General features: G+C 33.4%; 1 protein-coding gene across 1 annotated transcript; it reads left to right on the forward strand.

Annotated features, from left to right (window-relative positions):
* The first annotated feature begins 829 nt into the window (after nucleotides 1-829).
* Nucleotides 830-2615, forward strand: LOC149577643 (uncharacterized). Its single transcript, XM_089824809.1, has one exon. It carries the CDS (start codon nucleotides 949-951, stop codon nucleotides 2206-2208), a length of 1260 nt encoding a protein of 419 aa, XP_089680935.1. The 5' UTR covers nucleotides 830-948; the 3' UTR covers nucleotides 2209-2615.
* Nucleotides 2616-20808: the final 18193 nt, after the last annotated feature.

Raw genomic sequence — 20808 nt, forward strand, 5'->3', positions numbered from 1 at the left:
TAAATTTGTAAATTTTCATTTTGCTAGTTTAAAGTCTATTTTTTTCGAAGTAAAACCCGCTGCGAAAATTTAGAAGTCGCGTTCAACAGGGCTTTATGGTGTAAACCATGAAGATATTGGTCCCACCTAATTGGCAAATAATTGCTGCATGCTTATCATTTCCTGGAAAACACTGGACTGGTAAAGATTGACTAAATTTTCTCAGCAATGTGGAAATTAAGTAGCTCCGCGTCATACAAGTATCTTCATTTGGAGGCTTCAAGAATCTATCATTGTAGAAATAAATGATCCATGTTTAATATTAAATTTCTTAAAAAATTCTATCCTGCATCGACTTCTAAATTTTCTCAGTAGATTCAACAAATTATATCGGTTTGAAGGGGTAAGCTTAGACAATGCATTCTACTTTTTGACTAGATTACTTGAGTGAATTAACTCACTTTTGCAATAGAATGTGATTTTACCTGCATTAACAAAAACAAATTAAAGCTAAAAATTTTGAAACTCTATTGATTTCTTACTTGTGAGGGACAAAAGTCTTGCCTCCCTCCAGCATCCTAAATTACGAATTGGCCATGCAGTAGACAGAACATCTGAATATTGTAATTTATAATGAGATACTTCCTGTTAGAGCGATAAATTAGGCGTTTATTATAATAGATCTCACACAAAAGATAATTTTTTTTTTGGTTGCGTAAAGTGGGGACTATACATCTTTTCCTCATATTTTCTTGAGGATTCTCCGTCCTAATGTGGACCCTTGATAGTGAAAGGTTGACAAGATTTTCTCAGTAACATGAGAAATTTAAAGCAGCTCCCCTTCATAGAAATATCGCAGTTTGACGGCTTCAAGACTGTAGGAGAAGGCTACTTGAAGCAGTATAAAGGTCTCGGCTCCCTCAAAATTATACTCACTACTTAGGAGAAGGCTAGTTCGAATAATTCAGAATGGGCTTACTTACAGTAATGGCGTTTATTGTAGTAGCATCTCAGGCACAACGCACCGTAGCAGTCAACAATGATGGAGCCGTTCTACTTTCTCTTCTGAACAAGCTCACTGCTCCTCCCAACTTGTTCAGCAGCTGGAACTCCTCCGACAAGTACCCCTGCCTCTGGAAAGGAGTCACCTGCAATCCAGATCACACGGTGAGTAAACTTGATCTTTCTCAAAGCAAACTCTCTGGAAAGCTTTCTTCAGCTATCTCTGGTTTATACAATTTGAAAGAGCTCGATTTGAGCTTTAACAATCTCTCTGGCACCATTCCTCCTGAGCTAGGAAATTGCACACAGTTGGAGAATTTAGATCTCTTCCAGAATCATCTCCATGGGAAAATCCCTGTCCAACTTGGTGACCTCAAAAAGCTAAAATCTTTGTCCCTCTATGATAATTTCCTCAGCGGAAGCATTCCTCTCTCCATTTTTGGACTTCCCTTGCTCGAGGTGAGTTTTTTGTCCATCAATAATTTGACAGGAGGGATCCCATCAAATGTTGGAAATCTCACCCATCTCTCCAAACTATGGTTGGGAGAAAATCCCTTGACTGGAGAGATACCCTCTTCCATTGACAACTATGAGCATCTAATAGAGCTTTATCTGCACAAGAATCAACTGGTTGGGGAGCTGCCACAATCTCTGGGCCGGCTTTCAAAGTTGCAATATCTGTATGTTACTTCCAATAAGCTTGGAGGTCACATCCCAAAATCACTTGAGGACTGCACAGAACTCAGTGAAGTTGAACTGTCCAACAACTCTTTCAGTGGAGAAATACCATGGGAGCTCGGCAAGTGCAGCAATCTCACCATGATTTTTGCCACTCAGAATCAACTCACAGGGCGCATTCCAGCCTCACTCGGATCACTATCCCACTTGAAGCAGCTCTATTTGAACCAAAACTTGCTTTCCGGTGGCATCCCAGTAGAGCTTGGGAATTGCAGTCTTTTGGAAGATTTGAGATTGCATAAAAACAAACTTGAGGGGTTCGTACCTCCCGAGTTGGGTCGACTGAGGCGCTTACAAAAATTGTTCTTATCGTATAGTTCATTGTATGGCCCAATTCCTCCCCAGCTTTTCAAGGCCAAGAGCTTGCAGGAACTGTATCTTCGGTACAACCGTCTGAGTGGAATCATTCCGCCGGAGATTGTTCAATGTCAGAGCTTGAGGAATCTGAGTTTGGCTCACAACAATCTAAGTGGCGTTATTCCTTGGTGACTTTACCTTGTAAAAGTTAGGACATAACTTACTTTTGTCACGAGTGGAATAAGAATTATACTGTTCTCTCCGCTTAAACATGTTTGGGTTCTTAGAAGGGCCTTCCAAAATTTATGTTGTGCGCGATGAAAAGTTTAGGAAGAGGCTATTATTATTTATTTGCTTTCGTCGATGTTAAATGTAAGGGTTGTGATTACAAGATGAAACTTTGGGTCAGTTTAATTGAAAATTAGAATAGAAAAATGGAATGGGAATGGAAATGGGGAATGGGAATAGAAAAAAGCAATTTCAATCATATTTGGTTTACTTGGAATTCGATTGAAAATATGTTAATTCGTCGTTTGGTTGTACAAAAATGGAATAAGAATAAGATTAAGTTTTGTATTTTATAAAATATTTTCCTTAAATTTTTTTGTTTTAATTTATTATTTTTGGTTTTTTTTTTCAATAATGGTAAAAAGATTAATTGATTTTTATTTTTTATTTTATTTATTTCATTTTTTAAATAAATGGATATAATTAAAAAAAGTGTTTGATTTTTTTTTTTTTAAAATTATACTTCAAAAAAAAAATTATTTAAAAAAAAAAAAATTTATATTAAAAAATAAATAAATTGGGAATAGGAATGACCTATTCCAATAACAATTATTTTTTGGCATAGACGTATGCTAATTTTAGGGGCAAAATTGGAATATGTCTTCATATTCCCAATTCTGATTGAGCATACCAAACATCGAATATAAACATATTCTAATTTTCTCTTCCTATTCCATTCTTATTCCAACAACCAAATGAGTCCTAAGAGTATGGACTTATGTGATAAAGTTGGGAGCACACAAGTGTGGTATAGGTGAGGCCTTGTGTCAATCTAAGGAATATTCGATGGGCTTGTGCTACAAAGTTGGGCACACACAAGTGTCACATAGGTGAAGCCTTGTGTTGATTTGAGGTGTATCCAATGGGGTTGTGTTACATAATGTTCCCACTAGCATGGTTGTGGTGTAGGTGAGGCATGGAGCTGAGCCAATGTGAAAACTTGGGGTTGTGCTAATTGGTGTTCCCACTATCATGGTTGTGGTGTAGGCAAGGCGTGGAGTCAAGATGAGGTGTAACCACAAGGTAAGTTTCAGCGTGCATCAAGGGTGGCTTAGGTAGTTGACCTCCCTCAAGTAGTTCTTCACTCTGGTGTCAGGATGAGATAAAGGTGGTGCATAGTTATATGAGCAAAGAAGAGTAACTCCACCTTATCATGTTGTGGTGAGGTTTGGTGGCAATGCAAGGGTCCCTATCTTAGTGAAGTGGAGTACCTGACCCAATGTCAGTGATGATTCAATGTGAGTTACATCTAAGGTCTAAAAGATAGGGAAGAAGAGTACCTAGTCCTATGGTAGGAGGCAAATTATTTGTCTAACTAGGAGCATTGGGGCTTTATGGTGAGCTATGTGGGGAAGTGTTGTAGAGCCAGTTATCTATGCATGATAGTGTTAAAGTGGGTGTTGCATTATGTGCACATCAAGGTTACTTGATGGATTAGAGATGCATTGAGATGAAGTATCTCAAGGGTTGTGGAGTTCAAATGTGATAACTATGATGTAGTGTTCTGAGGAAGTGATTGAGGTGAGCCGAGCCATGAGACAGATCCATGCCAAGTGACTAAAGAGGTAATTTGTATGGCATGAATCGAAGAGGGAATTTCTGATGGATGGAAAGAAGTGATGGCTTGTGGTGCATGATTGAAATGGCTGAAGTGATTCATAGGAGAAGCTATGGTGGCATAGCCAAGTTGGAAATAGAGAACAACATCCAAGGGATTGTGTGGATCATGGAACAAGGGCATGATGCTCAAGTATGCATTGGAAAATAATCCATTGAGTAAGATTGAGGGTGTACATGAGGGTTGGTTTAAGTGCAATAGATGCATGAGTAACAAGGTTTTCACCAATGAGGCATGTAGACATAGACATGGTGTCAAGGGAGTCAATGATTGGTGTTTGGATTCAATGTTTGGCTAAGACAGTCAGTAGTTCCAAGAGGAATAGGTTTGGGGCTTCAAGGTTAAGTCATGTAGACATAATCATGCTAAGGTAGCATGCAAGGTTGGACTTGAGGACTCAAGGATGTCTCGAGGTGCTTTATTAGTGTTGAGTATGCTTTGGTAGAGTGTGTAGCGAGAAATTGAGGACTTAGTGGTCTAAGTCACTCAGAGTGGATGCATTGTTGAAAGAGGGAGTTATGGTGATTCTCAATGTAGTTCATTTCATAGGTAGTGTACATAGTTCTGTAAGGGGAGCTATGGTAGTTTTGGGCATTCATGGAGTGGTGCAATGTTGATTAAGGGTGAACAAGAGACTTAGGGAATTGAGATCACATATGGCTAGTGTCTAAATAAGATTGTCTTATGGGGGACATGAAGGGAAAGACACATGAGGACTTAAGTAAGGGGTTCAACATGGGTTGAACAGGAGTAGAGCTTGGAGCTTGAGAAAGCTTGCGTGTTGCAGCAAAGGAAGCAGACCCATGGAGGTTTGGCATGCACTTATATTCCACAAGGGTGTATGTTAAGGCAATCGAGTATGTATGGACACTTGATGAAGGATTGGGGGTAAGGCATAGTCTAGGTGAACGAAAATGGTTGGACCAGAAGGGGAGTTGGTACATTAGTGGTCACTATTGCCACACATGGTTGGATATTCTAAGGGAGAAAGCTCATACTTGGTGTGAGCTAAATATAGACTCCTAACAGTAAATACTATATAAATGAATATAAATATGTTATATATTTCTTTAAAAAAATCTAGGTTAAAGGTAATTGTCAGGTTGCCTCCTTGATAATAGGATTAAGTTTTCTTGGATTACTTAGGGTTTCCCTCTTTATCTTTTATCCCATTAAAGAAGATCAAAATATTTTTAGTCATTAGTTGATTGTGATTAATATTTTAGTTTGTTTAACTCTTAGCATTTAAAATTTAATCTTTCTACTTGATCTTTTAGTATTATCTTTTGTCTATTTCTAGATTTGATTTTGTAGCTATTTTTGCATCAACATTTCCAATCACACTCTATGATCCATAATAAAAATGAATTATAGAGATTTTTTTACTTCTTATGCTCTCTATTATTCATCTTGATCATGGATCATAGAGTGGGATCCAAAACATTAATGTAAAAACAACAATACAATCAAATCTAGGAGCAGTCAAAAGGTTGTCTATGGATTGTGGAAAATTTCTTGCTCTCATTCAATCTATATGACAAATAAGGTTAATCTTCCTAGTCTTCTCCTTTAGCTTTGGAAAATTTATTTCTTTATATCTATTGAGATTCATTAGTTGTTTTCTCGACAATTGAAAAGGGAACTTTTGATTTTTTGCATACAACCTTTGCTTAAATTTTAGTGGATATGGATCTTAGCAAGGATTTTTCACAAGTATAATCTTATTTTTTATATCAAATATAATACTATTTGTTAGAAAAAAGTAAAAAATTATGAAGGACTTCTCTTTTATTGTATGAAATATTGTAAAACTTGATATGTTGCAACTTCTTGTCAAGTCAAAAGATCAAGTAATAATAAACTTTGTTGTGGAAAGATCTTAATTCATGTTAGATAAACAGTTATGTTCAAGTTCAAAAAGAGAATATTTTTGACTTTAGTAGTTGTTTCTTCAAACTTACGAAAAAGTAAACCATAATCTTGGAGGTTGTTTTCACAAATCACTCAGTAACTACACAAATCACATTTATGCTAAGTTCATAGAGAATTAATTCAGTCGAGAAATATCATGGGAGTTGGCAAGTATAGAAAACTTAGTAGGACATCTTCCACTAAAAATCATCTCATAGTGCACATACCATCCTCTCTTGGGTCACTGCAAAGTTCTTGAAGCAACTTTATTTGAATGATATGCTCATTTTTTTCCTATTATAGTTCTAACACTAGATTATGCAAACAAACTTCATTAAAAAAAATGTCTCCAAGCTATGCAAGGGAAACAAAGGACCTTTCATAGTCCACAATGCCAACTATTTATTTTTGGGTCTACATTTGGTGAAAATTTAAAATGAGAGAGTACTCATACTCCTTGCAAGAGGTAACTAATTATGCTATAATTGAGGCACTCATACCCATCTCTTTGTGCGGTATGAACTAGTGATGGCTCTTTCAAGAGCACAAGTTATCCACCACTAGAAGAACCTAGGTTTTAGATCAACTAGATTATTATTATTTTAACCCTATAAAAACATGTAATTTTTTAATATCAATGATCTATTCCAAATTTCACTCATCTACGATGACACTTGAATTTATTAAGTTGGTGTTAAAGAATACCTACATAATCTCATTGAGATGAAATTTAAGTTCTTCACTTTCTTTAAATTTAGCACTTGAAACCTCTTTGTAACTGTTATCAAAATGAGTAATGATAAGATTTATTAAACTTAAAGGGAAGACACTAGATGTAAAGGTGTTCATAATTTGACAAAATTATAAGTTCCTATCAAAGGCAAGATACTATTGCATCCATTCAATTCAATTTTCCAATTAAATTGACCAATCACATAATAAAATTTAAAAAGCTAAATGAAATTTTAAATGTTTACATATTTTCTTTATTTTTAAATATTTTATAATTCATAGTTTTCACTAATTCTATTGGTCTATACTAATTTTGGTAGGGATTAAAATCAATTTCCCCCAACAAAAATAAATATAATATGCCATGTCATGTCATTAATGACACTTTATGTCATGCATTAATGACAATTTTATATTTTTACAATTACCAAATGTTAATTAAGCATTTTCAAGGATGTCATTTCATGACAACTTTATGTCATTAATTAGTTTAACAACTTTATCTTTTTATAATTGAGTTAATTGATTAAAAAAATTAAATATTAATTTGAGTTGTGCATTTTTATCATATTAGAATTAAATATAATTTATTGACATATTATTTAACTTTGCAATTTTTTAAACTAATAGAAAATAAATTGTATTATCTATATATATATATATATATATATATATATATATAGACACACACACACACACACACACACACACACACACACATTTATTTATACACTAAATGGTCTTACATAACTTTCACATTTATTTTATTTTTAGAATTTATTTAATTTTCTAATTGTTCAAATGATTTCAAATTAATAACATTTTTCTAAGAAGCCCCCTCTATGAGGCTGCAGTCTAAGTGCTTAATTTTCCCTCACTTACATCACAAAGTCCTAGACATTTTTGAAGATATAAATGTATTTCTCTATTGGTAGGAAATTTGACGCATTGCATTACTTGTTTACTTTCTATTTCTATTATCCATTTCTTCGATAATAATTACAATCAAATATGAAATATTGATGGGCTACTTGAATTCCCTAAGCTAATCTTTAAATATATGATATCCCATTTAGTAGCTTAATATATTTCTATCTTGTTAGTAAGAAAACTTGTCATTGCAATTATTTCTTTAAAAATGACCATGTTTGTGCAAAGAGTAAGGACGACCACACTAATAATTGGAAATATTATGGTCAAATCATAATCTTCCTCTATGTCTCGAAGAGGCAGCTTCCTTGTATTTTGGGGATATTTATAATTATTTTTAACTTTTCCCCTAAATGTACAAAAATGAGACATGAAAAAACTAGAGAAATAAAAATTATAGAATTAAACTATGGATAATGATTGCAAACGAGGTTTTAGTTCAAAATGTGCGTAAAAAAAAGAAGACAAAAAATCTAAACATACAAAGAGATATTGTAGTGCCTTACCCTAGTTTACTTTTCATGTTATATTTTTGAATTCTTTAAGGCTGACTTTATGGTTATATGTTATGATTTAGTGGTACTTGGCTACTAAATTTGACTGGGTGTTATTTCATACTTAGTTATTTATTGATGAGCTACTTGATACTCAGTTATTTCACATGTTCATATTTATTCATTTGATGATAATGTTTCATATGTTCATATAGTTATTTCATTTGTTTTCATGATGACAGTTAGATGGATGATATAATTATATTTTTTTATGGTTAATTATCCCAGACTTGCATGTGTATGGTGTACATGTATGTTTTACTTTATGTTTGACATTTCTAATGTGGTTGAGGGAGGGAGTTGTAGTCACTTGCTAGTCGAGATCCACACAATGTACCACTCCCCACCATGGCATGTTTATATATATATATATATATATATATATATATATATAGGTTCAAATTTTAAGCAGATTGTAGGTATCAGACATTGACTTTCTTGAATTGCTAGGATGATTGTGCCCTATCATTATATCTCAATGGTAAAGAGGGTAGATGTTCTGGAGTCCAAATCCTAAAACTATGCTAATTGTCCTAGAATATAGGACAAGTATCTAAGTTATTCACCCTTGCAAACTCATCAAGTGACATAAATTCAAGATTTTGACCCTTAAGTTTGAATTTGTACTTTGTCTTAAAGATAGATTTTCTTATTTAGATTTCTGGGTCTATTGTGATTTTTAGTTTTAATTAAATCAAATAAATATATTATGAAATGATTTAATTCAATGAAAATCTATTTTAAAATATCAAATTTTAATTATATTAATTAATTAAGAAATTAATTAAATAGAAGAATCAAATTTAAAAGACTTAATTAAAGTTCCAAATTTGGCGTACTTATATTTATTTAATTTAATAATAATTAATTTAAGAGTTTTATTTTAATAATGAACTCTGAATATTATTATTAGTTAAATTAATAAATATACTTTTAAACCTAATTAGAAATTTGGAGAATGAATTTAAGTTCTATCAATGTACAAACTTTTGATCGAAAGTAAGAAGAAAAGCTAAGTAAGAGTGATCTAGATATGGAATTTTCTTTTATAATTTTAATCAACATAATTATAGTAGTTTTTTTGAATATATTAGAAGGTTGCCCCTTGTCTCTTGGATTTCCTTTTATCAGACAGTGGTTTCTATTGGAATTATAAGATAGGCTATGTTCCTGAGAGGGGAGGGGTGAATTAGTAACCAATAAAACTTAATCTTAATTCACCAATTAATCCTTCATATGTATTCTAATCTAATTGCATGTATGAAAAACTAAGAACATTAAAACATTCATAACACTTTGACACACAATATGGTAACCCAAAAATCTTCCAAATAGAAAGTAAAACTGGAGTGGGGATGATACCCACAAGCTTTATGTACTACAGTATAAAGTTGGTCTGTTAATGTTTACAATGATCACTTCTAATGATCTATCCTATTAGAAGCAATAAGAACTACTAGGTCCACCTTGCAAAAGGATTTACAAACATACAATGAATTCTATACTCGGTAAAGAGATTTACAAAAGACTATTAAGTCCACCTTATGAAAGGATTTAACTATTCCACCTATTAGGATGAACTAGTGGCTGAGCTCTGATCTACAAATTTGATTTGTTAAATGAGATTCATTTGGAGTGTAATGATCACCTTGTCATGATAGATAAATCTTTGCTGCTCCTTATACTTCTTTTAGCCTTTTCACTTCATACTTTTTCTCTTATACATATCTATCTATATTTGTGTCATTCTTATTTAGATGTGATACAATACATTACATATATACCAATTCAAATTACAATTCATCAAATTTGGCTATAGTTCAAGTTTCATCAAAATACACAAAGTCGACCCAACTACAGGTACTTAGGTTCTGAAAAAAACTCAGTGAGGTTCTGACACTCAACAACCATTGTCAACACTCAACATCATCATGCATTTAGTAGACATAGAAGCTCGATTCATACTAATCACTTCCAAGTAGTTTGAACTTGGTTTGCACTAGTGACTCAATGAACACTATGAAACTCAACATATAAATTGAATCACTTGGTTGATTGAAATGTCCCTTTTCTGATTTTTTATGATATTTCCAACCTCTAATCAGATTTTCAAGATCAAACAACTAATATCACAAAGATCCACCAAATTTCTTAAGAAACCCCAAATCGGGTATGCCAGAAATTGTGCCAAAAGCTTCACAGCTTCACCTATTATTAATAAATCTGAAAGTGGAATTTTTTACAGAAATTTTAGCAGCATAACAGCCTAAAAAATGACATTTCCAGATCCGTATAGCCTTTACACAACAGTTCTCAAATGTAGGACAAAAACTATGCTCATCGAGCTCCCGAAATTAACACAAAAATGCCCCGAAACACCACAAAAACACTAATAATCTATCTCAGAAGTTTAATCACATCCCAATACATATATTCAGCTCTATTTTAACACCTTAAAGTCTGAAATACAGCAGCAACCCAAACTGATATGAAATACTCAACTGAAAACACCAAACTCATACAAAAAACACACCCGAAAACCCACAAATCTGCACTGTTCAGCACAAAGGCAAACTCTGTATGAGCATGCATATGGAATGGCTTCAAAATCCCATCCTTAGCCTTCTTAGAAACCTACAAACTCCTATTCTTGGGTCTCCCTGGAAACCTGCAAACTCCCGTTCTTGGGTCTCCTTCTCCACAGGTTTGGCAGCCTCTGAAGAACAACAAAGAATGAGCAAAAATCAAGTTCTGGAATCAGCTCAAAATGCCTCCAAACCCCTTAAAAGAGGGAATAATTGTAACTCACGTCCAAGAGAGGTTAATGAAACATATTTTAAGAATAATTTTCATTTATTAGTCCAACGGTTTCCAAAGATTAACCCCCTTTTTCCGAAACTTCACTTTCTTGGGCCTGCCTGCCTTAGCAAAGATTATTATTTTTTTAATTATTTGAAAAGGGGACATGAAATTGACACTACATAGCTCGGTCAACATTGGATTCACATTACTAAAGCTATGAACTTGGTAAACACTGAAGAACTTGGTTTGCACTAAGAATCTCGGTAAACACTATGAAGCTTGGTTTACACTGATAATCACCAACTTGGTAGATATTGCTCAGTACAAACTGAATATTGTTCTTGGGACTTGGTAGTAACTATAGAACTTGGTAAAGCCTAAAATACTTAGTTAACACTGTAAACTACAAGATATGCTCAGTAACTGCTAACCATCTAATTAAGTGTGTGTGTCACTAATAAAAAAACTTGATTGTAATGTCAATAATCTCCCCCTTTGTCATTAGTGACAAAAATAATTATCAATCAAAACTAAATTCTCAAAAAGTTCAAAATAATCTTTAGTCTCCATCCTATGTTTTTGACTTGGTAACATACTCTATTCTTTACAACTTTCAAAATTTCTTTTATAAGAAATGTTTTTTTGAATATTTGTACATGTATATGTATATTTTTATGATGCTCCCCCATATATATTCAATGTACTTTACATGTTATATACATCTTCTCGTCTTCTCCCCTTTAATTTCAACATCACATATTCTCCCCCTTTTACATATTCTCCCCCTTTTTGACATAAATGCCAAAGTTGTATGCTACGTGGTAATGCTAAAATGTGACAAGAAGTCAAAATGTACCTTTAGAATTAGTGATATTGTCTTGTCCCAATTTTCTTGCAACACCTTGCTTGCATGCAATACAATCTGAACTTTTGCTAATAACTCCATCATGTGATCAACAATGGAGAAGTTGTTGTCATTGATGAGAGTTTTGGCATGTGCAATGTGTTTTTCCAATACATCCATGCTTGAAAGAATCATGTCTTATATGTCTACGAGTGTAGCTCTTACCCTAGCTTCTTACCTTAGTAATTCTTCTTGCATATCAATCAAAAATATGATCTTTGTGTAATGAGAAAAACTATAGCTTGGGTCAAGTGACAACTGGTGTGCACTTTCCTTCAAGTCTTCAACTATCTTGGAGAGTTTATCTTTAATTTCTTGAGTAAAGATAGATGTATCACATAGTTTACTGAATAGAGAAGTGACATTCTTGGTAGAGGTTTCCAATGTGCTGAGAATAGTAGACAAGTCTACTTGATATATTGCAATCTTCTGTGCAACTAGCTCCAATACTTTGTTTTCAAAATTCTTCTCTACTCTTTGTAAAAACAATTCTTTCCCATTTAGATCTTCAGTAAATTTCTGAAAAAGTTCTGCTGATTGAGCCAAAATAGGTTGAGAAGTATCAACCTCGGTGGTGAGTGCATCTACAAGAATATTCTTTACATCTTCTAGCACTTGATTTTCTTTGTTTCTCTCCTCTCTAAGCCTTTGTTGCTTAAATTTCTTCTACAAAAGCTCACCTATTATATGCATTTGATCAAGATTCAAAGTAGAGATATCCCAAATTGAGATAACTATATCCTCATCAAGATCAATGACTTCTTCCTTATCTTTGTTTTTGCTAGAAACCTTAGTACTGAGTTGAGGCTTGATCTCAACTATCTTTGTACTAGCTACTTGTACACCAGGAATAGTAACAATAGTGGAAATAGAAGGACTCACAAAAAAAGTAGCTATTGTACTAATTGTAGAAATACCTAGTTTCTAAGTAGCCAAATCAAATGAAGGAGGAAGCACTAAATGCTTAGTAGATGAAGTGATGATCACTTCAGTCAATGAAGTACTTAGTTGAATAGGTGTAAAGATTGGTTGACTGCTTGGATTTGTAGTGTTTGTCACAAACAACTCAGCATAATATTTTTCTAATCTTGATGGCTTTAAAGCTTTACTTAGAGAGTGAGGAAATGAGGCCATAATAGTTTTTGCAATCTTCTTAGGGTTAGTTTCCTCAATGCTCTGAATCTTAGGGAGATTCTTCTTGGTAGCTTCCTATTCTTGCTCCTCGTCATCTTTATTATCATCACTTGTTTCTTCATCATCATCATTGTCATTTTCTTCCTTATCATCTTCATCATCATCATTATCACTGACATGAACAACAAAATCACTCTTCTAATGAAGATTGTAGATGTTCTTCCATGTAGTAGTGGTATTCTTCACCACATGTTCAATGTCATTAACTAGTATCAAGCAAGTATTAAATTTCAAAGTGAGTTTTTCTTCATTCTACTTCATGGACTCTTTTACTTCTTTGTCATTAAGACTCAATATGAGTTTCCTTAGAGTCTACTCACATATGTCCTTTAAAATTATCTTGGCATGCTCCCATCTTGGCTTGATTCTTTCCATCAATTCATTGGGAATTTTCTATGCAATTTGGTCAAGTGAATATTTCCATTTACCTAGCTTAGACATAATCATGTCTTCAACTTTCTTAGACATAATCAAGTTCTAAAGAAAAAATCGGTGAGGTTCTACACTCGGCAACCATTGTCAATGCTTGGCATTATCATGCACTCAGTAGATGTAGAAGCTCAGTTCATACTAATCACTTCCAAGTATCCTAAACTTGGTCTGCACTAGTGACTCGGTGAACTCTACAAAACTCAACATATAAACGAAATACTTGGTTGACACTGCATAGCTTGGTCAACACTATCACTATGAGCTCGATATAAACTGAATCACTTGGTTGACACTACATAGCTTAATCAACACTGGATTCACATTACTAAAGTTGCAAACTCGGTAAACACTAGAGAACTCAGTTTGCATTGAGAATCTCAATAAACACTATGAAGCTCAATTTACACTGATAATCACCAACTTTTTAGATATTGTACAATGCAAACTGGATATTGTTCTTGGGACTCAGTAGCAACTATAGAACTTGGTAAAGCCTGAATTACTTGGTTAACACTATAAACTGCAAGATACGCTCGGTAACTGCTAACTATCTGATTATGTGTGTGTGTGTGTGTGTCACTAATAAAGAAACTTGACTGTAATGTCAAAAATTTCATTTATACATTGTAATTAGTTCTGGCACTTATTTTAGTTCTTTAAGATTGGGATGGCATTGAAGAGCTTCATTATCTTCTTGCTCCCTGCTATTTTTTGAGATCTCTTTATTGTATTTATTTTATTCTTGAGACTATAGCCTTTATTTGTTGATTCTTAAGCCAAATTCTCACCAATAGAAAGGCATAGTAAGGTTTAACCTATTTAGTCAATTTTCTAATTTAGACTAATATTTGAAATGAGTGGGTATTTTGTAGCAAAATTCAAAAGTTATGAAGATAGATATGTTGGAAATGGAAAGGAGTAATTAAGAGGGGAGGGGTGAATCAATTACTATAAAAAATAAATTCCAAGTCACTTTAAGATGTCAACACAATATAAAACCAAATCCTATTGTAATTCGATTAACACTGAATTATATTCTATTGTAACTTAGTTAACATTGAATATAGTACTGTCACTTGGTTAGTACATAGATAATTAGATCTTAAGATATGAATGTGATTGGCCTTTATTAACTTAGTTGCAGAAACATAAAGGAAAAATAATGAACACAAGAGACACCAAGATTTAACACAGAAACCAAATTTGGAAAAACCACCAATTGCAACTAGTTACTATTTTTCACTCTTCTAAAGTGAGCTCTATTAGGAGCAAACCCTGTTAAAAGTTACAAAACATACTATTAGTTGTGACCATGTTGGAGGATTTAATTCACCCTGTTAGGAGTGACCTTGTTAGAGTTCTTCAAACACTTCAATCCTGAAATGCTACCTTATTAGAGGGTTTGTTGAATAGTTGTTAGGCTAGCTCTATTAGGAGATTTGATTCACTGGAACAATTATTAGAGAGTAACAATGACTTGACATAATTGCTGATGCAAGTGGCTTTGCTGATTCAGATCTCAGTTTTGGCTTGATTACATGAGTCTTCTTGATCATAATGTTCTTTGTAGCTTAGTCAACTTGGATACTCTGCCCTTTACATATATCTTTCAAATTTTCTTCCTTAATTCATCTTCTTTAATTTGACATTTTAATCCTCAACTTGACCTTTCATTTGTACAATTCACCTTGTGAAGTCAGATTGAATACTCTTTTAATCAAACAATTTGCATCCCTTAAGTTAGCTTGTATTAATCAATAAATTTATCAGACTAAATATGCTAACAATCAGCTAATACAGAATTGATCACTCATTCAACAGAGAGGATCCCTTTGTTAACTAACCCAACTCAATTAGAACATGAGTTCTAATGTTAACCAACCCAACTTAGTCAATACTGAAATCATACTGACTTTCCTTTGTTAACAAACTGAACTTGGCCAATACAAACTCTGAACTTGGTTATAACTAAATGCTCGACATATACAAGAAATTGTCTTTGATGCTTGAATAAGCTCTGTTATTACTGACCACTTGATAAAAGCTTGACATTTTGTGTAACATCAAAGACAAGATACAATTGAATAATTGTTTTCAACAATCTCCCTCTTTGGCATTGATGGCAACAGAACATGTCATAATATAAAGAAATTTTTAGAGCAAAACAAAAGTAAAGATAATATCATTAGTTTCGTTCTGATTCTCATCCATGAGAACTTCCTCTATCAATGAGAACTCCCTCTGACATCAATCTCTCCCTCTGGAATGACTTTCTCTAACTAAAATCTCTCCCTCTGACTTATTGATCTCTTCTATACAAAATGAACTTGTAGATACAAAACTTCTCTACAATTTTTTTCTGATATGACAAAAAAAATCTCCCATCAATGTATTTTCCATGTACCTAATTTATTGATTTATATGCAATTTGCTCTAACAATATTGCATCAACTTGACTAATCTTCAAAATGTTTGGTTGATGCATCACTAAACTTGTTTAGTGAGCTTTAGATAGGGGAATGACCCCTTGCTTACCTCTTAGATACAAAAATTCATTCTTAAGGCAATGACTTGGTAAATATGTCTACAATTTGTTCCTTTGTATTCATATATTCCAGTCTAACCTCTTTGTCTTTCTCTAATTTTCCTAGAAAATGATACTTTATTGCAATGTGCTTTGTCTTCATATGCATCAATGGATTCCTAGATATGTTAATTGCACTAGTGTTATCCCAGAAGATAACTATTGGATCCTTGATTTCTTCCTTCATACCTAACAATAGTTGTTTGAACCAAATGATTTTGGAACAATCAACTGTTGCAGCAACATATTATGCTTTTGTTGTAGATTGGGAGATGTAATTCTATTTCTTTCTTTCCCAAGACATTGCCCTCTTTCCAAGAAAGAATGCTTCACCACTAGTGCTTTTTCTATCATCAATACTTCCTACCCAATCAAAATCAACGAATTATTTCAATTCAAAGTTGTCTCCTTTATTATACCACAAACCATAATCTTCAGTACCTTTTAGATACATCATAACTCTTTTTATTTCCATCATATGATTTTCATTTGTATTAGTAGAAAATCTTGCCACACCAACTGCTAATGCAATATCTGGTCTTGTGTGCATGAAATATTAAATTTTTCCAATCATTGATTTATATGTAGTATAAACTACATCTTTGGAATAATCATTTTTGGAAAGCTTATGTCCTATAGACATAGGTTTTCTAGTTGGTCTAGAATCCTCCATTCTAAAAAATTTCAATATCTCCTTAATGTATTTTAATTGAGTAATGTAGATACCATTTTTCTTCTATTGAATTTGCAAGCCAACAAATAATTTAATCTCTTCAAACATTGACATTTCAAATTCTTTGTTCATTTCCTCATAAAAATATTTGCATAAGTTATCATGTTAAGTGAATAATGTATCATCTACAAAGATTTCTTCCAGCACTATCTTCTTTTCTAGTCATTCTTTGATGTATATATTATTGTTGTCATTTGGTTTTTGAAAATAAATTCTTACTAGATGACTATGCATCTTTAATACTAGGACATGGGGGTTTGTTTGAGACCATATAAACCTTTTTATAATCTACAAACCATATCCCTTTTGTTAGAATCTATGAAAACTTTATGTTGCTTAATGCAGACTTCTTCTTCTAGGATTCCATTCAAGAAAGCTGACTTTACATCCATCTAATATACTTTGAATCCTCTATGTGTGGCATAAGAAAGTAGTGTTTTAACACCTTCTAGTCTTGCAATAGGAGAAATTTTTTCTCCATAATCAATACCTTCTTCTTGAGCATAACCTTTGCATACTAACCTTGCCTTGTTTCATGGAACTTCTCCATTTTCATTCGAACTTATTTTTGAAAACTCATTTTGTGCCAATTATATTTTTGTCCTTGGGTCTAGGAACAAGAGTCCAAGTGTTGTCCCTTTCAATTTGTTCAATCTCTTCATTCATTGCCTCAATCCAACTTTCATTGTCTAATGCATTTTTAACAGGTCTAGGTTCAAACTTAGTAAGTAAACATGTACCTTTTGATTGATCTCCAATGATTTTCTCAGGTGCATGATGCCTTCTAACATATCTAGCAAGTACAAGTGCCTTCTATTTGGACTTAGAACTTGTTTCACTTTGTTCACCATGCTCAAAATGATCTTTTGAATCATGCTTAGGTCCCACTATCTATAACTCAGGTCCTTCAGAATGTGAGTTAGGTTGCATTGGTTGCAACTCGAGTTGAACTGGAGATTTAGGGGACTTAGGTAGTGAAGACTACTGGTTTCCAATTGCATTTGCTTGAATTTTAGGTAAAGTATCAGGTTCAAAGTAGAGAAAGTTTCTATATTTTTTAGGCTCTTTTCTACTTTGTTCTTAACTCTTTTCTCCAAACTCATCAAGTTTTACTTGTGCACTTTCGATGACCTTGTGAGTAGTAAGATTCAAACATTTATATGCTTTTCTTTTGTTGGAGTATCCTAAGAATACACCTTCATCACTTTTCACATCAAAATTTCCTTTTCTTATTTCTTTCAAGATATAACATTTGTTTCCAAATTCTTTTGAATAAAAGACATTAGGTTTATAGCCATACCATAATTCATATAGTGTTTGATCTATGTTCTTTAGCTAAACTGGGTTTAAGGTATGAAATGTTATACTGATTGCTTCCTTCGAGTATTTGATTGCAACATATTTCTTTATCTTCAATGTTCTTGCACAATCCATAATGGATCTATTTCTTCTTTTTGATATGGCATTTTGCTGAGGTGTATTAGGCACAGATACCTTTCTTTTGATTCCTCTTTCATTACATAATTTATTGAATTCATTTGAGATGAATTCTTCTCCTCTATTTGACCTTAGACATTTTAGTTTCTTTCATGTTTCTTTCTCCACTCTAACCAGATACCACTTGAATTTTTGAAAGGGTTCACATTTTTCTTTTAAGTATCATCATCCTAGAATAATCATCAACAAATAAAATGAAATACTTATCTCCACAGTAGCTTTCTATGCCAATAGGTTTACAAAGATCTATATGAACCAGCTCCAAAACTTCTTTAGAATGATAATTCTTTCTTTTGAAACTTGTCTTTCCCATCTTCCCAGTTTGACAATTTTTGCATAGCCCCATATCAAGTTTCTTTAGACTTGGAATGCCTCTCAGTCTTTTATTATTTCTTATGTTGACCCGGTTATCAAAATTCACATGACACAACATTCTATGCCATAACCAACTTTCCTCTACTTGAGCTAGGAAACATGAACTATTAATTAGATCTAGATAGAATAGATTGCCTTTTATTTGATTGCCAGTCCCAACTAGATTTCCTTTCCCATCCAACATCTTGGCCTTTCCATTCATGAATTCTACCTTGAATCCAATGTTGTTTAGCTATGCCACACTAAATAGATTGTGTTTTAGTACTTTAACCTAGTAAGCAATTTCACATCTGAGTTCATCAATTAATGTAATGCAACCTTTTCCATTTGCATAAGAAGGTTCATCATTTCCAAATGTGACACTACCACCATCATAGTGTTCCAAGAGCTCACGTTTTTATTTATCACTAGTCATGTGGTGAGAATGTTGAAACCACTAGCAATAATCCACATGTTATTCTTGCTAATATGAGAAATGAGGTTCATCTTATTGTTTTTTATCATTTGATTCATCTTTATAAACAATGTAAACCATTTCATCTTAATCACTACTATCAGATTCTTTAGCCATGTAAATAGATTTCTTACCTTTATCCTTGTAGTCTTTGTAGCTTTTGAAACCCTTCTTGCATTTGTACTTGTCATACTTATTTTCTTCTTTGCCTTCTTTGCTTGGACACCTTGCAACAATGTGACCAACTTCTTCACAAGAAAAATAGATTAGGGGCATTTTACCTTTGTACTTTCCTTCACCTTTAGGGAATCTTCTTGCAAGCAGGGCTTTAATGACTTCAATGCCATCATCAAAATTATGTTCATCTTCACTGTCAGACCTTTTGCTTTTAGATTTTCCACCTTTATTCTTGAATGATAGTTTAGCTTGAAATGTAGACTCAGTGCTATCAGAGTTAGGAACATAGTTATCGAAGTTATCTAACTCAAGGGTAAGTGCACAAAGTTGTGGTGACAAAAGGGGGGTATAAGTGGACACCTTTTTCTTGAAATCTGCAAATTTTGAACTTCAACAAGAATTTGAAGATAGTTACGCTCAAAATTTTCAGATATGACAAAAAAAAAAGTCGTAGTCCTTTGAATCTAGTTTCTAAACTACTAATTTTTTTTCAAAATGGTTTAGTTTTAGGTCCTCAAAAAAGGGGGCCACAAAAAGTGGTACTGTTTATTCCAAAAAAACAAAGCGCAGTACAAAGTGTGGCCCCCCTAAAATTTTAACTTTTTTTTTGAAATTTTTTAATCGCTCTGGTCAAAAGTTACTTAACACTATTTAGTTTATCCTAGATTTTTCGAGTAATTTTATAATGTCTATTTTTTTTTTGACGAATTTTTTAACTAGACACATCCCAAAAATGTGAAATATCTGTGTGCTCCCCCTAGAAATAATTGAAAACTAATCTAAAATCAAAACTTATTTTTTCAAAGTGTGTAGAATGGAGTCTAGTTTCTAAAAAACTAAGTTGTTACAAAATTCGATGAACAAGCTAAAATTTATAGCCCAATTAGTACGTGGTGGTTTTTGACAAAAAATGAACATACATTCAAAATAAATTATAGATGAAAGGCTTGAAATAGTTCAAATTAAAAATAAATTATATGGTTAGATAGCTAACATAGAGACCTATAATGCAATGTAACCTGATCTTATCGATACCCAACCATGAGAAATCTTGAAGGGGAGCATAGAAGAAAAAACAATCATTTTTTGTATGTTTGCTGGAAAACACGTCTTAGGCCTGTTCATCAAATCCAAACCTTTGGGTTGGATCTCCAAGGAAAAACCAAGCCTTAGGCTTGGGTTTGATTAAGATTTAAATAGTGTGTGTGCCCTATAGCATGCATGCGCTATAGCGTGCACACGCTATTTAAACCTCAGCTCTTAATAGCGTGTGCGCACTATAGGGCATAAGCACTATAGTGCGCACGCACTATTAAGATGTAAGTTGCAAAAGAGAACTAGGCAGGGGGGGATAGGGGAATGGCTATGTGTGTGCATGAAAGAGATAGAGAGAAAGTAGGGTATAGGAGAGGGGAGAGAGTACAGGATGGGAGAGAGAAAGTGAGAAAGAGTAGGGGTGGCAAAGAGAGTATAGGATGAGAGAGAGAGAGAGTAGGGGTGGTAAAGAGAGGAAGTGTGAGAGAGAGTGCAGGATGGGGGAAAAAGATTTAAAGTAGGGGATGGGAGAGAGAGATTAAGAGTAGGGGATGGAGGAGAGAGAGAGTAGG

The sequence above is a fragment of the Cupressus sempervirens genome, chromosome 1 (assembly GCF_028749045.1).
Source record: "Cupressus sempervirens isolate cs-2001-9-10 chromosome 1, ASM2874904v1, whole genome shotgun sequence".
Lineage (NCBI taxonomy): Eukaryota > Viridiplantae > Streptophyta > Pinopsida > Cupressales > Cupressaceae > Cupressus > Cupressus sempervirens.